This window comes from Vombatus ursinus, unplaced genomic scaffold (assembly GCF_900497805.2).
Source record: "Vombatus ursinus unplaced genomic scaffold, bare-nosed wombat genome assembly UNPS02014828.1, whole genome shotgun sequence".
NCBI lineage: Eukaryota > Metazoa > Chordata > Mammalia > Diprotodontia > Vombatidae > Vombatus > Vombatus ursinus.
In genome coordinates, this window is record NW_020954606.1 from 651,601 (window position 1) to 669,490 (window position 17,890).

Below are 17,890 nucleotides of genomic sequence, written 5' to 3' on the forward strand. Positions count from 1 at the left end.
AATCTTTTGTTCACTGAATTTCAAGTAAACTCCCATCATGATCACAATCGAATAATAAATTAGCATTTAAGTGATACAAGTACATTAAACAGCACGTGTATGTATGACTTCTTAGACGTGATAAATTAAAATTGTCTGTATTAATGCTTTTCTTGCATTTTAAATGGTATTAGGTGCCAGGTACATCATATTGAAGATCCTGCAGCAGTGTATAATGAAGCGATGGAACTAATTATTAAACTTGCTAATCATGGACTAATTCATGGTGATTTCAATGAATTCAATCTCATGCTGGATAAAGATGACCACATAACCATGATTGACTTCCCACAAATGGTCTCAACATCTCATCCAAATGCCGAATGGTATGTACTGAAATGTCTGGATGTTAAAATTAAGGTTGATTATTGATCAGTCTTTTTAAGATTACTTTCTGTTCTTTCCTGGTTTTCCATCATAGCATTTGCCGACACCAGAACCTGTGAGTTTTCTCCTAGACTACTTCCTCCCTCAGTCTTCTCCATGTTATTTACCATCAGGCTTTGAAAGTTCAAAACTGCCTTGCACATAACTGAATTAAGTTGAATTATGGAGGGGAAACGTGTCCTTTTCAGAAGATTTCAAACTGCCAACATTTAAAATAATTAAGATTTTTTTTCCCTCCTAGAAGGGATCATTTTTGTTATTAATCATATAAACTAATCCTCTGTATAAATGTGATTCAGTGTAGTAGGAACTGAGGAAGAGAATATATTTTTCTTGGGGACACATATATGTAACTATGTATATTTCTTCAAATCAGAAAATTATAATCAAGAATTCCAGTTACTCCATTGAGTGAGAAGGCCATGGTTTTAGATTGAAGCTAATTTACCTGTCTATGAAAATAGTCACAATTTTTGCTTCTTTAGACATTTTTTTTCCTTTTAATGAATTATTTCTGTAATAAATGGACAGGATCAATTTATACCACATGTGAGGAACAGCAAGAAGGCCAGAGTGAGGGAAGGGGAGACATGGATCTGAAGTTGGAAAGTTAAGGTTAGGGCCATGTCAAAAGAATTTTGAGATCCAAACAGAAGAGTTCGTATTTTGTCCTAGAAGTAATAGTTCGATATTGGAATTCATTGGTTAGGTGAATGATATGGTCAGACCTGTACTTAAGGAAAATCGTTTTGACAGTTTTCTTGAGGATGGATTGGAGGAAGGAGAACCTTTGAGCAGTGAGACCAGTTAGGAAACCATTGTAATAGTTAAGCTGAGAGGTGATGAGGCCCTGAGCTGAGGTTGTAACTTTGTGAGTAGTGAGGAAGGGTCTAATTTGAGAAATGTAAAGGTAAAAAAAAAACCAGCAAGATTTGGCAACTGGTTCGATGTAGAAGATGAGACAGAGAGAGAAGGCAAGGATAAATGGAGGTTATTAACTCAGAAGACTAGAAAACTGATGGTGCTCCTAAAAATGGGAAAATTTGGAAGCGAGAAGTAGGTTTGGGGATAATCATAATGAGTTCTCTTTTGGACATATGGCATTTGAGATCAGGAAAGGCTGAGGCTGGATATATAGCTCTGGGAGTCATCTCTATTAAGAATATTTATACTCATAGCATCTAATGAATAAAGAGGTTGAGTGGTCACACAGGAACTATCAGAGACATACTTTGAATCTAAATCTCTTTAATCCAAGACTAATATTCTTTCTACTTCACCTTCCAGTGTTGTAATACAATATACTGCACCAAGAGGACGTAGAGGAGGGTTCTTAACTTTTTTTGTATCGTAGGCCCCTTTAGTAGTGTGGTAAAGTCTGTGGACCCCTTTTCAAAGTAACCTTTTGTGAGGGGCGGAGCCAAGATGGCGGAGGGAAAGCAGTGACTGTCTTGAGCTCTCTCCCAAAGCCCTCCAAATACCTAAAAAAATGGCTCCTAACAAATTCTAAAGCAGCAGAACCCACAAAAAGACAGAGTGAAACAAATCTGCAGCCGAAGACGGCCTGGATGGTTGATCAGAAAGGTATATTGCGCCGGGCGGGGAGAGGAGCACAGTTCAGCGTGGGCATGCAGGCTGCAGTGACCCTGGAGCAGGCCTCAAGAGGACTAAATCGCAGGCAGCTGTGGCCGTTTCCAGATTTCTCAACCCAGGAACGCCAAAGACAATGTGGAAGGTCAGTGGGAAAAGTCTGTGACTGCGGTGAGAGAGGAGCTAGGTCTCAGCCGCAAGTCTGGAGCGCAGCATGGGGCAGTGACTGTTTCCTGAGCTTCCAGCCCACAGACTGATGGGGAATCGAGTGGCTGATCAGAGGGGGATTGCAAGGATCTCTTTGCCAGTGCTGAGGCAGGAATCTCTTGCTTTACCAGTGCTTGGATCTGGATCATAGTTCTGAGGGGCGGTCCTGGGGCGAGGAGGATCGCTAGTGTGGTGAAGCTTGTTGTGGCTGTGGAGAGGAAACACCTCGTCCCTTATCATACCACCTTGGAAGAACTAAAAATTTACAGTTCCCTAGCAGTACCTCTGAAAACAGCTGTACAAACCCCCGAAGCTTGGGACAGTACACTCTTCACATTGGAAGCAGACTTTTACCTTAACAAAGAGTTTAAAACTCAGGAAATTGGCTGAGATCATGAGTAAGCAGCGCAAAAAGAGTCAGACTATATTATCTTACTTTGGTGACAAAGAAGATCAAAACATACAACCAGAAGAAGACAACAAAGCCAAAGCTTCTACATCCAAAGCCTCCAAGAAAAATATGAATCAGTCCCAGGCCTTGGAAGAGCTCAAAAGAGATCTTTAGAAGCAAGTAAGAGAAGTAGAGGAAAAACTGAGAGTGATGCAAGAAAATCATGAAAAACAAGTCAACAGCTTGCTAAGGGAGACCCAAAAAAATACTGAAGAAAATAACACCTTAAAAAATAGCCTCACCCAAATGGCAAAAGAGGTCCAAAAAGCCAATGAGGAGAAAATGCCTTAAAAAGCAAATTGGCCAAATGGAAAAGGAAGTCCAAAAGATTACTGAAGAAAATACTTCCTTAAAAATTAGAATAGAGCAATTGGAAGCTAGTGACTTTATGAGAAATCAAGACACTGTAAAACAAATCCAAAAGAATGAAAAATTAGAAAACAATGTGAAATATCTCATTGGAAAAACAACTGACCTGGAAAATAGATCCAGGAGAGAGAATTTAAAAATTATTGGACTCTCTGAAAGCCATGATCAGAAAAAGAGCCTAGACATCATCTTTCAAGAAATTTTCAAGGAAAACTGCCCTGATATTTTAGACCTAGAGGGCAAAACAGAAATTGAAAGAATCCACTGATCTTCTCCTGAAAGAGATCCCCAAAGGAAAACTCCTAGGAATATTGTAGCCAAATTCCAGAGTTCCCAGGTCAAGGAGAAAATATTAAAAGCAGCCAGAAAGAAACAATTCAAGTATTGTGGAAACACAATCAGGATAACACAAGATTTAGCTGCTTCTACATTAAGGGACCGCAGGGCGTGGAATATAATATTCCGGAGAGCAAAGAAGATTGGATTACAATCAAGAATCACCTCAGCAAAACTGAGTATAATTCTGCAGGGGAAAAAATGGTTTTTCAGTGAAATAGAGGACTTTCAAGCATTCTTGATGAAAAGACCAGAGCTGAATAGAAAATTTGATTTTCAAATACAAGACTCGAGTGGAACATGAAGAGGTAAACAGGAAAGAGAAAATCATAAGAGACTTATTAAGGTTGAACTGTTTACAGTCCTGCATGGAAAGATAGTATTTGTAACTCATGAGACCTTTGTCAGTATTAGGGTAGTTGGAGGGGAAAAAATTATATGTATGTATATATAGATATAGATAGATAGATAGAGAGGGCACAGGGTGAGTTGAAAATGAAGGGGTCATAGCCAGAGAATAAAATTAAGGGGTGAGAGTATTATACTAGGAGAAGGAGAAAGGGAGAGGTAGAACGGGGTAAATTATCCCACAGGAAAAAAAATAAACAGAAAAGAAAAGGCTCTTACAGTGGAGGGGAAATGGGGGAAGGTGAGAGGGAATGAGTGAATCTTATTCTCATAGGATTTGACTTCAGGAGGGAATAACATACATTGGGTGTGGAAATTGGGTGTGGAAATCTGTCTTACCCTACAGGAAAATGGCGGGGAAGGGGACAAGAGAGTAGGGGGATGATACAGAGGAGGGCAGATTGGAAAAGGGAGTAATCAGAAGCAAATACTTATGAGGAGGCAGGGTCAAAAGAAAGAATAGAATAAGTGGGTGGGTGGGATAGGATTAAGGGAAATAGAGTTAGTTTTTCTCAGCATGTCTACTGTGGAAGCGTTTTGCATAACTGCACATATATAACCTATATTTAGTTGCTTGCCTTATCAATGAGGATGGGTGGGGAGGAAGGAAGGGAGAAAATTTGGAACCCAAAGTTTTAAAAACACATGTTTAAAAAAAATGTTTTCACAGGCAACTGGGAAATAAGAAATACAGGAAATGGGGTACAGAAATCTATCCTGCCCTACCTTCATTGACAAGAGGCTTTTATCGTCCTCTGCCTCCCAGCCACTTGATAATTTCCCTCTGAGGTTATTTTCCTTCCACTCTATATCTTATATATACCTGTTTATTTACATGCCTCCATCAGTAAATAAGCTCCTTGGAGGCAGAGACCATTTCTGTATTTTTACTCTCTTCTGTAAACACAAAATTTAGCATAGTACCTGGCAAATTACAAGGACTTAATAAGTAATATTTAACTGATTGGCAATCTAACAAAGGTGTGTTGGGGTTTAGTAAAGGGCTTTTTGGTCGTTTTTTCTTTTTAAAGCTGGAGTCTTGGGTATGTTTTAAGGCAATTGGGAAGGAACCAGTAGTTAGAGGTGGAAGATTAAAGGGAACAATATGCTGGAGAAGACTGAAGAGAGTGTTGTTACTATCAGAGACTAGAGTAGAGAAGGAAAGAGTTGAAAATAGTGGCAGTGGTTTTTGAGATGGAGAGAAAAGGGAGTTTGTGAAGCATGGCCTGAGTTTTCACGGTAAAGTATTGAACAGCATTTGTTTCTCATGATTGATTATGAAATGTTTGATTTTACTCCTTTTATAGTATTTTACATTATCACAATATGAGCCATTATCATGTCCTCGTTTTAAAGAATATCTTTGAATAGCTTGGTGTAGTGAGTCAAGAGATAGGAAGAACTAGGTTCAAATCATGCATGCTGCCTTTCTTCTCTAAGACTGAAGTTGCAGAGATTTGCAGTGGTAGTTCACTTTACCCGTGAAATTATAGATCCAGTCCCTGTCGCTGTCTTTAAATAATATATTTTCTTCTCATATTAGAATAAGTGAACAACAATATGTATAGGCAAATAAGAAAAGGAGGATTTAGGAGCAATTTAAATAATACAGAATGATTCTTACTTTTGCAGGTACTTTGACAGAGATGTTAAATGCATCCGAGATTTCTTCATAAGACGTTTCAATTATGAAAGTGAACTTTATCCAACCTTTGGAGATATCAGGTTAGTTCTATGAAGGGTTTAGGTTTTTTTTTAATTGATGCAACCCTGCTTGTGTGATGATTCATTAGCCTCAAACCTTAATACTTTTAGCTAGTTGAGGAAAATATTGAACATTGCTGTGGTAGGAGCAATTTCCTAACTCCTACCCCCATGCAGGTTAGGATAGTTTTTCCTTAAAAGATACTGAGACCATCCTTAAGATTTGTTTGGCTCCAGAGAATAAGACTTGAGGCTGTTCACATCACTTCTGGCCACGAGGAGGAGCTCTAGGCATGTTCTAATGTTTGGCTGATCACCTCAGGCAGGGGAGCTGCCCTCAATGCCTGTCCTTGTTTAATATGTTCCTGCTGTGGCCAAGCAAATCTCTCTTTGTTAACTGCTGAGTGACCTATAGCGGCATCTCTGCATCAAACCTAAACTACCAGGAGACTGGCCTGAGTTGGGCCCAGTCCAGAAGAGTCTTGGGGAAGCTTGGGAAGCTTTACCCACATTAAAGGAGTCATATTTGTGTAAACTATTTGGTTATTGGAAATGACAGTGCAACTGGGCCAGCAGTCATCAATAACTATGATTGTATGTGGATGTAGCCAGCCATCCATGATGGCATGAAGTAACCTCACCCATGAGAGAATCCAAATCAAGGCAAGTTTTTGTTCTTACCCTTGAACTTACCCCTGAACCCCAGAATGTAATTCCCTCCAGAGCCTCCATGGAAGGGCCCTGAAGAGCACAGAGCTTAAGCTCCACAAGCATTTCCCCCACCTCAGTAGAAATGGTTACTGCTTACACAGGGGAGAAATAAAACTGAACTATTAAAAACTAAGTAGGTAACCATCTTTCCTAAAATTTTCTGTGACCTTTTTATTATATTTATTGTATTCCATACTCAATTTATTGTAATTATATAATTATAATAGCATAAATTTTGTAAATCTATATACTTAAAATATGTATACAATATATTCTTGAGTAATTATAAAACATTGCATTTGGGGTTCCAAAATTCTCACTTTTTGAATGTATTAACTATTAGAAATTAATTTGGTAACCATAAAAACTATGTGAAATTAAACATTAAGATTTTTGTTGGGAAGTTTTAATGCTTGAAATTGCTGTTTTAACTAGGAAGGAGGACTCTCTTGATGTAGAAATTTCTGCCAGTGGATATACAAAACAAATGCAGGAAGATGATGAACTACTTCATCCACTAGGTCCTGATGATGAGAGTCTTGAAATAGATGAAGGATCTGAATATCCTTCATCACTTGAAGAGAAGGTAAAGACTTCTGAGTTGGAAAATGGAAGAAACTTCATAGATAAATCGGATGATGATTGTAAAATGAACTCTTCTGAAGAACTGGTACAAAAGAATACAGATGTGCTGTCTGAGGATGAGGGTGGTGCACAGTGTTTGGAAATGACTGAAATCAGTCATTCATTAGGAGAAATTCAGGGAGAGATTGTTGAAGGAAAGAAGAGAAGTTGCATAAAGCATTCTGCGACTGGTTTTCATGAAGAGGAAGACAGCACTGAGAATGTCACCAAGGGAGCAGATCAAATGCTTCGAGGAGAAGTTTCTGCTGATTGTCAGGAATATGAAGATGAATGCCCTGATCTGGTTAGCTTGTCAGCATTAAACAAAGAACTCAGGCCTTTCAGGTATGGATTTCTATTGATTGGACCTTGCTTTTAATCTTTGGTTCACTACTTTCTCTTGATTCTCATAAATGATCATCTTTCAAAAAGCCTGACATGTTACCCTTGTATAAAATGGAAACATAATGTGTTATTTTTTTGTCTTTAAAAGCCCAAATTTTATTCCTTTACACTTGCTCTTTTGATCCAAGGCAGCCTATTGATTACTTTTAAATAAATGTTTTATCAGACTTCTGTTAATGGTAATGCATAATGGTAACTTCTAAAGAATTTACAGGTGCTCTTGAATAGTCATTAGTTGCAAGCTATTGAAAGAAAAAGGTTTTGTGTTTGCTTTTATTTTTTTCTTCTTACATATGTCTACATTGTGCTTCTTTTGTAAATACTGATGCTTATTCATCTAGTCTGTGTCCAGAGTATACCTGCCTCCAAAACAGTGGAAGGATGAAGTGTCAGTTGGGAGGGAGGAAGAGGAAAAGGGAAAGAAAAAAAGAGAAAGAGTGTGGGGGGGGGGTGAGACCACATTATTATAGATTTATATGTGTATTTATATTTGAAAAAATAAATTCTAGGGATATAACCTCTATTTGAAGCAATATGACATAGTGACTGAATAAATTCCCTCCGTCCAGATAGTAAAATAATGACTATTAGGAATTAATGCTTCATAAATATTACAACCTTGATCTGTAGAAATGGATGGTTTGGCAGAGGAATCCCTTAACTTGCAGTTTTTCTAACAATACAGACTGTGGTCTCAGCTTCCTTGAACTCTGTGTTGAGTTGGAGGAGAAGACTGTGCCAGTAATAGATGTTTATAGACCATGGAATAGTATCATTGAATGGAAAAATAATTTAATTAAAAGAATCAAGGCAGAAGTAGACGGTTTAGAGGACGTAAAATATCTATTATTTGTTTATTTTATCAAATCATTAGTACTTTGGATGACATACATCATTAATTTATAGAGATTTTAGCAAGTAGTTGCCTTAATATGCTTTTCATGAAAAGATGTGTGTCAGAGTGCCAGAGGAGATTTTAAATTTACAAAATCAGAAAGTAGAGTTTTTTTTTTAATTTCAGTACTTCAACTTTTCCACCATAGTAATATTCTTTCTGAAGTCTTTAGTTTGCTAGATTCTGAGGTAACAAAGCCAAAACAGAGATATTTTATGTCTCTTATCTGTAGAGCATTTAAGCTGTTGACTAGAATTTAAAATATTGTTAGAAACACTTAAATGGTGATTTTATTTAGTTTTTATATGCTTAATTATACATTAAAGTTAAATTATTGCTTGATACAGTAACTTTTACTTTCTTTTTTAGGGATGAAAACATGGAACAAATTAATCACCATAGAACAAGAACTGAGAGTGTAACTTCTGCAGGCAGTATTGTAAGCTGTTCCACAGTTCCTCCGGTAACTAATTTTAAATGTTTGCTAATTACCTACAATGGACATGATAATATGCTCAGTGCTCCTGAGAGTGCAAAGTTGCATAAAACATGGTCCCTATGCTCATTTTATAATCTAGAAGATACCTGTGATATAAATAACTTTATTATTAACAGTAACGTATTAACACCTTACACTTGTATAATAAGTTAAGGGTTTTTGCACTTTTATAGAAATTTCATTTATTCGTTAATAACATGAGAGGCAAAGAAGTTATTTTCCCCATTTTACAGATAAAGAAATTTAGGTTTCAGAGAATTTGTTTGTTTCTTCCATTCCCCTTTTTTTCCTTACCTAGGATCAGAAACCTAAATGCTTTAATTAGTATTTTATTGGTTTTCGTGGTGTGGAACAAATTAGTAATCACATAGTCTTAATTCTACATGATACAGTGTGATATAAAACGGAAGTAATAGATTTGGAGTCAGGAAAGAGCAGAGCTTGAATCCACCTCTGACACAGGTCTCTTAATCTTTCTAAGCCTCAGTTTCCTCATCTACTTGCTGTCCATTTGCAGCATTTTAAAAACCCCAGACCGATGTGCTAATGGATAAACAAATTTAAAATACCAAACAGATAGTACAAGAAAAATACATTGCCTTTCTGCAAATGCCAAACTAGAATCAAAGTTACAGAGAATGTAGAATAATACTGTCTCACAGGGTTTTGTTGAAAGGATCAGTTGAGATAGTGTGTTGTGAAGGGTTTTCTAGAGAAAAGAAAGTCATCCAAATAGTATGAGCCAAAATAGATGTGCTGGTAAAGTGACACGAATCAGGGGTACCCAGTGGATGGCCTTGTATTACTCTATTAGCCTGTCAGTGTGGAGACAAATTCAAAAGTTGCCCCAACACGTTCAGTGGATCTCCTGTGACAGATTTATAGGAAGACATAGACTAGACTCACACTAGGTGGGCAGGCACGAATAGGTTACAGGCTTCATTCTTAGAAGTAACCATTCATATTGGTGATAGCATAGGATTCATTTGTACATAAATAGCATCTATTATTCAGTACACAGAATTGGGGACAATTTTATTTCATGCTCTGTAATTTTCACTGGATTAATTTTATAATTGAACTAATTTTTCACTTTTAAAATATAAGGAGGAAATTTAAAGTATTTTATGAAAAGGTTTTAAAAGTTGTACTGCCCTATACTTTGATTCTGGCCGGTTATTTGTGGAAAGGCAATGTATTTTTCCTGTGACATTTGTTAGATATTTTAAATTTGATTATCCATCAGTACATCTGTCTAAGGGTTTAAAAGTGCAAATGGACAGGAAGCTTGGCCTAGAAGTAAACAAAGGAGAGAAAAGTCAGTTGGATTGCTCTTTGGGAAATTGCCACAGTGCATTTAATGACCTGAGACTTCCCTGAAACAAAGGCCTATCTTTTTAATGCCAGTATTCTTATGGTGATATGTGGTTTCAAGTCATGGAATACTATAAAGTTTCAAGATATGAGCAGACAGGCTGTCACACTTTATAAATGAAGAGTTACACAGGCAAAGTGGTACAAAGAATGTCAGAAATGTATGAGTAGAAAGCAATGAATAGGTTATATTACCGCATAAGGCAAAGAATAGTTGAAGGACACATGATTCACTGATAGTCACAATATATGAAAAGAGCTCCAATCCCATCAGTTCCTTGGGTAGACCCCCTTTATCAGAGTGGATGTGGATAAGTCACACAGAACATGTAGACATGGTAGACTTTCAGTCTACAGCATTGGAAGGGACAGCCTATATCAATGAGGTCATATTCATTGGAGCATATATGTATAGCACTTTAACATTTACAAAATACATCACATTTATTATATAATTTGATCTTTCTAATATTCTTGTGAGGTAGATGCTGCAATATTACTATTTCCATAATGAAATATATTGAAAGGTTAATAAGAACCTTCATAACTGTGGTTATGCAGCTGGTTTGAGTAAGGAGTCAAACCCAGTTCTATCCTCACTCTGAGTCCAGTGTTCTTTCCTTTACCTTTCCCCTGCCTGCTTTCCCACTACCTGTTTTAAAATTTAGCTTTCAACCAGATTCCCAGATGTGCCATATTGGACTCAGTCTTCTGTTATAAAGCAAATAGACAATAGCAAAATTACTGACTTATTAGATTCTTTAGGTTTATTTAATCTGGCCTATTTAAAATGATCTAAATTTCATGAAACCTATCATACCCATATAGGGGTAAGAGTAGCAATAGATCCTCCAGCCAGGGATAAAATGCTCTAGATATGGAAAATCAGGTTCACAAACAATGCAGTGATCCTTCTAATCGTTATATCTCTTAATATTATTTTCTGATAATCCAATTCTATGTGTATTTATTAATTCAATTTAGCAAACATTTTTTAACCACCTATTATGTATAGGGCATAGCCAACCATTATGGAAGATACAAAGATGAAATAAATTCCTGCAATAAATTCAGAATTCAATTAAATTCAGTAGACTAGAATGTCTTGCAATATAAATTGTCCTGTCCTTCTGAAGTAGATTATAAATTCCGTAGGACTTCCAAAAAAGGGAGAAAATTCTGTTGATATATTCCCATTGAGCTTATTTTGTGTAATTGAAATAAATAACTAGAATAAGACTTAAACTGAGTTGAGCTAATTTTGTTTTCTCTTACCACAAGAGAACATTCTATACCTTCTCCAGATTATTTATGGCTTTTTTATTTATTCCTCCTATCAGAACTGGAAATTTCTGAAGTAAATAAGGGAATTGTTTTATGTAGTTTGACCAAATGGCAAATACCTTTAAAAACAGCGTAATTGCCAACTACTGTGCTATAAATATTTTATAGGGCAGTAGGAGAAATGTCCATTTTTTTCCCCCTATAATGAACACTAGGTGGCAATGTTTCATCGAATTAGGAAAGCTGGAACAGTTCTTTTTTTTTCTTTTTCTTTTTTGAAAAACTAGTGTTTTTGTTAAGAATCTGTCAGTGACAGTTTGGATTTTATTGTATCTTTTTAATTGTTGGCATTGGTCTGTTGGCCAAGTTTATGTTGATAAGAGTATAAAATTAAAGCAGGAATTTTTAAGTTTTTGTTGCTGTGACTCTAACCTCTTACCAAAGATAGCTGTCATTGATGCTAATGATGTGCTACTTCTTATTTTCAGGAACTGGTGAAACAGAAGGTGAAACGTCAGTTGACCAAACAACAAAAAGCTATAGTGAGACGAAGATTACAAAAGGGAGAGGCAAATATTTACACCAAGCAAAGGAGAGAAAACGCCTACAACATTAAGTCAAGCTTAGAAGCAGCTAGTTTTTGGGGATAATTATTGGAACTTTTTTCTGAAAGTGTGGTTTATAATATATTGGGGGGAAAGTGTTATCTTGAAGATCCTATTTTTCTGTAATTTTGGTTATGTAAATGTGTGCATATGTATAGCTGGCCATTCTACCTTTTCTAACAGGAAACTATTTTGAAGTAATTGATTTTTTCAAGAGAACACTTACCAAAAATTTTTGCCAGTTTAATGAATGGAAACTTTTCTGAAAGTCATTTGGAACAATATTACATATACTGAACTATCATATTTGAGCCTTTGGTAACTAGAGTATTTCAATCCCGTGGAAATTTGACAAAGAAAATATATTCTAAATACCCAACTGAAATATGCCCTTAGAGTAATAGAATCACTGACTCTTCAGAATTCATCTAGTCTGACCTGGACCTTTACAACATCCCCAGCAAGTCATTCAACCTCTACTTGAAGCCTACAAATAAGTTTTGACATAACCACAAAAACTTCTCAAGTTACTCTGTTTCTTTGAAATTGTTTGCAATTATAGCCTTCTGTACATGTGTGACTCAGGAATAAGAGACAATAGAAGTATTGTCTGTCTTATGTATGTGGGACAAGAACCACATCTCTGTAACTCGCATGACAAATACCTAGTATTGACTATATCGTCAACGCCTAGTTATTGAGTGCATCTGTAAAAGGGTAGCATTGGGCGTTTGGTAGCCTAACTTTAAGTGGAAATATCAGTCAATAAACACCTACTCCATGCCTGGCACTATGCTAGGCACTGAGAATTATTGAGGGGAGGAATCATTGTGGAGAAGGGCTCACCTTCCTCATCACTTCCACCAACAGCTGACTAGCTGCCACCAACATATGGATAGCACAAGAGTGCTGGAAGTAGCGGCACATCCACCCTTACACCAACAGTCCTCCTGGAATTCCAGCCATTCCCACCAACAACCACTCACAGGACAGGCAAGCCAGCCTACTTGAGGCAACAGAGTACCTTGGGAAAGAAACAACCCAGCATGTGCCGACAAGTCAAACCAACATGACCACCTTAACCATCAGCTCCACTTAGACCCCATAGACACAGCCGAAGACCCTAAAGATTGAGAAAAGAAAGTTCTTGTCTCCAGAGTCCTCAGCACTGGCAAATGGTTCAATATCAAAAACTGGTATTTTTATCAATGGAAGTGACATTTAAAAAGAGACAGTACCATCTGATTTGTTGTTGGGACCTTTCAGTCAGACTTGCAGCTGAAAACCCACCCATATGTGTTAAATGTATCCACCATTAGAGTGTGACCTCCTTGAGAGCAGGAACTGTCTTTTCTCTTTGTATCCCTAGAGCTTAACACACAGCTTTGCACATGTAAGTACTTCATTCATTCATACAAAGTCCAAGAAAAGAAATAATCCCTGTAAGCAAATGGATAGATGCTAAATTAAATACGTTTGATTTTGATGACCTACATTGCCTTGTAGGCAAGGTAGAGTGGTAGGAGCTACCAACAAAAAAATTAAAAAATAAAAACCACCAAATGATAGTATCACTTAGTTTTTTAAATTGCTGACATGATAATTTCATGGCAAAATTGTTTAATAGAACCAAAAAGTTTAGTTGTAATCCAGATGAAAGTAAATATTTTTTAAAATATATAATCCAAAAGAGAAAATAAATGTGGCCTCATGCTCAGCTGACTTCATTAGTTTAACTACGAGATACTCGGTTGACTCAGCTTTGTATAAGGCCCTGTACTAGGCATTGTTGGCAGTTTAGAAATTTAAGTGGAAAACAATTGTTACTGTAAAGTTGCTTAAAAATTGAATAGAGATTAAATAAATGTAAGACATCCAATAACAAATGTAAGACAACGCTGACCAGTTGTGTCTTCTATAAGTACTAATTTCGTTGGGAAATTTGACCCTGTTTTGTTTGGTCATAAAATATAATTCCTTGGCATTTGAGGTCCAGATTGTCATATGGTACAAAGTGTTACATAGGCCCAGGTTACCTTTTAGAGATGATTTTCTTGGCTTGGCCCATATCTCAAGTCCTGAGAAATTCACCTTATTGAATAATTGAATAATGAATAATGAAAACACACTTGACCCCATATAAAAAATATAAAAAAAAAACTAGCAATCTAAGGTTAGGATGGTATGATAGTGCCCTTCACTGCCAGGTCCTACAATTCCTAAAAGAAGTCTTCATAGCACTTTTCTCCATTGCCAGGGATACTTTTGTGAGAACTGGTTGCCTTTCCCCCTTATTTGTATGATGCATCCAAGTAAGTTTTATGAGGGTAGGGGTTCAGTCTTCTCTAAAATTTGTATTTCCCACAGGACCTAGTGCACATTGGTGTTTTTTGACTGATTATTGAATATGTAATTTCAGTCATTCCCAGAAAAGCTCCTCTCACTTGTTCCACTGTCCACTTATCCTCTCATCTCATGTTACACGTGTAGTCCATGTTTGTTTTTTAATTACTTGCATAATTTTCCATCTCTTAAGTCATCATAACTCTTTTATACTCACTGGACAGTACTTGTCAGGATGGCAGAGTGAGAGGAAGCAAAATAGTCCATCTCACTACTCTAGCCAGGATGGAAAAAGAGAATGAGACAGAAATGACCAAAAAACCCAAGGAGAAACTACAGTAAGTGCACGTTGCCTGTACAAGCCCACATAAGCAGACAGAAGCCTGTGGTACTGGGGATGAGCTCTCGCCAGGGAATCTTAGGCTAGAGCATGGTACATAGGTCTCAAGCAGAAGGGCCAGGATCTAGGATGCCTGGATCCCATAGCCTGTATTCTGATCTCTCTCGGGTCAAAAGCTTGAGGATTAGGACTAAGGTGACAACTATTGGGGCACCTCCTGGGTCAGAGCGCCTCTTCACTATTCAACCATGTATTTCTCATGTAAACTGCCTGACTGCTTAGAGAGCTGTTCATGGGGTCCTTGAAGAATCTGGCAGATTGCCCAGACAATACAGATCAGTACCAAAGAAAGCCTCACCATTCTTTGCAGAAGGGCAAAGCTTATCCCTGACTCAAAAGGCTCAATTCAGGAAGTAAGGCTGGAAAAATGAGTAAAGATAAGAAAATATCAACAATAATATTATAGAGCCATAGACATAAACCCAGAAAAAAAAGGAACTCGTGTATAAGTGTCATAATCACAAGTTTGCTAAATGCTCTGAGTTCCTGGAAGAAAAAAGTTTTAAAATGATAACATGAATTTGAGTTCTAGAGAAAGAATTGGAAGGATAAATAAATGGCTTAGTATAAGAGGTACGAAACATACTCAATTACTGAAAAATAGGCCCAAAAGACAACAAATAGTAAAAACCCAAAATATTTTTAATACCAGAAAATGTCAGGTATAATCTTAACAAAACCATTGACCAGGAATATAGGTCAAGGGGAGATAATCTGACTACCTAAAAACCTAAATGACAAAAAAAAAAAATCCTAAATGTATTTAAAGAAAATATGAATGAAAATTGCCTATAACTATTAGAAGCAATGGGCAAAATGAAAGTAGAATCCACCAATTGCCTCCTGAAACCCCAAAATGAAAAATCCCAGGAATGTCATAACCAAAATCCAGGACTTGAAGATTAAAGACAAAGCATTCAAAAGAGTTTAAATACTAAGGAGCCTCAATTGATTAAATAAAAAAAGATGTCTTCCTGATTCTCATTCTGAAATACGAGGGATTTTTTTTTGTTGGCTAAACTCTGTAAAATCTCTACCCTTTTTACAGAAGTTACAAGATAAATGATTCTCTGCTTAGCACTGTCTACATAATTGTAGTTGGGTCACCTCTACATGTTCTGGCCATGTTCAAAATGCTTATAAATGCTGATTTTTTTTTTTTACATGAGAAACACCATCACCATGCAGGTGACCCCTGAGCTTCAGAGCAGTCATTATTGTCATCACCACATAGAGACCTCCAAGTACTGGTACCTCAAACCTTCCTTATAATAAAATTGGTTCCCCATAAAACCACCTCTTCTAGGTGCAAGAGCTGTCTGGGGACTCCGATTTCATTCATTTGCAGCATGACTAAAGTTTGCCTTTTCTTAACCTTCAAGTTTGTACGGGTTTTGACCTTGCATTTCTCTGCTGCTACCACTTAATTGACTTAACCGTAGTTTGAGAATGACCTAAAATGTAATATTTTATTCTAGAAATGGCTACAACATCAATAAACTTCTTTAATTTTTAAAAGAAAATATTGTATGTAGCAGAATCGAACAATTTATTCTCCAATGATTTCTATTAAATCACCATAACTGGAGATGGGTTCTATTATTTTGAGACATTATCAATCATATATTGATTCTACCCTGAAATGGAAGAAATAACCATTCACGTATCAACTATTCTGCCTAGACTAACCTACTCTGAGTTGATAAAATGTTTGGGTAAGGCACAAAGAAAAATGTCTTAATGCTTATTTAAAGGGTTTTAGATTTTACTTAAATTTACATACCAAGCAGTGATCTCAGCATTGTGTTAGACACGAGGAGAATAGAGAAATAAAAAATTGGAACTATAGCTTCCAGGAGTTTGCAATCTAGTTGGAGAAACGAGCTTAACATGGGAAAATTGTTGAATTCCAGATAGTAATTGTGTTGCACAGTAGACATTCATACATCTGAGAAGGGGGCCCCCAGTAGATTGGCAAAGGGAGCCATGACACATATATAAAAAAAGGTTAAGACCCCCTGGAGTGGGGGAACTCATAGGTCCAAGGCAAATTGTAACTCTGGGTTGCAGTCTTTGATGTCCTTGGTCTCCTTAAGGAATAGTCTGCACTAGAAGCTGCCTCAGGGATGGAGCCCTTTTTCCACTGGCTCCTCAGCTCAGACTGTTTCTTCGATAAATTCTAAAGGCCTCTCCACCTTAGCAAAAGGAGTTCCACTAAGCCTATTCTAGACTGAATTCTGGGGTGTTTTCCCTCTCAAGCTATAGATGGCGATAAAAGGCAAGGCAGTCAAGCTTGTCTCTTCTCTAATTAGCTGTTCCAGTCAACAAAGCAGTTTCTCCAGTAGACTCCCAACCGTAAGTCTTTTCCTCCAATAAGCTTAGCTTTTAGCAGCAGAGACAAAACTTGGCTTCCTTTCAGCAGCTGGGAAGGGGTGGGGTAAGGAGGAGAGGGAGTAAGGAGACTGAATCTGGGGGACGCAGGCAGAAACACAGGCTCAAAACCAGAGGTTCTTAACTTATTTTGTGTCGTCCTCTTTGGAGTTTTGTGAAGCCTTTTGGACCCCTTCTCAAAAAAATGTTTTGTTCTTTAATTCCTAATCAAAAAAATGCTAATGCGTATGCTTTCCATGGACCCTAAATTGACCCCTGCTCTAAACTTTTTTCAGTTCTGAGCTTGGCTGATTTTCTGTAAGCCATTCACTCATTTGGGCTTAGTTTTTCTGCACTCTCCTTTACCAGCTTCCTCTTTCTCCATCTTCTTTATTTGCTTTTGTTCCTTCTGCTGTCTCAAGGTAGGTTTTCTTGTGAGAAGTGACTCACCTCTACCTTAGGGTGAGAAACCAAAATTCACATTTTCGAGACTCATTGCAAATAGGCAGTACAAAATTGTCCCATAACTACCAAAGAGTCCTAGTTATCAGAGCTCTCACCTATCACACTCAAAGTCCTCCTAATAGACGTGTAAAGGATCTCTTTTTCTCTGAGGGCTGCTTTAACTCAGGTTTTCCCAGATACGGAACAGCTCAGTGGTGAAGTGGATAGCCCCACAGGGCCTAGAGTCAGGAAGACCTGCATTCATAATCCCACCTTAGATACTTACTAGTTCTGTGTCCCTGAGCAAGTCACTTGCCTCGGTTTCCTCGTCTGTAAAATGAGGATAATAATAGCATCTACTTCCCAGAGTTGTTGTGAGAATCAAATCAGAGAATTGTAAATCACTTAGCATTGTGCCTGGCATGTAGTAAGCACTTTATAAGTG

At 37.2% G+C, this 17,890-nt stretch overlaps 1 protein-coding gene across 1 annotated transcript in view; it reads left to right on the forward strand.

Moving 5' to 3' along the window:
* Positions 1–15,410, forward strand: part of RIOK2 (RIO kinase 2) — a 29,061-nt gene extending 13,651 nt beyond the window's left edge. The window contains exons 6-10 of the mRNA XM_027838494.1: positions 174–365; positions 5,420–5,512; positions 6,638–7,171; positions 8,496–8,589; positions 11,772–15,410. Of these exons, the coding sequence (XP_027694295.1) occupies positions 174–365; positions 5,420–5,512; positions 6,638–7,171; positions 8,496–8,589; positions 11,772–11,933 (1,075 nt within the window). The 3' untranslated portion in view covers positions 11,934–15,410. The remainder of the gene's footprint in view (positions 1–173; positions 366–5,419; positions 5,513–6,637; positions 7,172–8,495; positions 8,590–11,771) is intronic.
* The last annotated feature ends 2,480 nt before the right edge of the window (positions 15,411–17,890 follow it).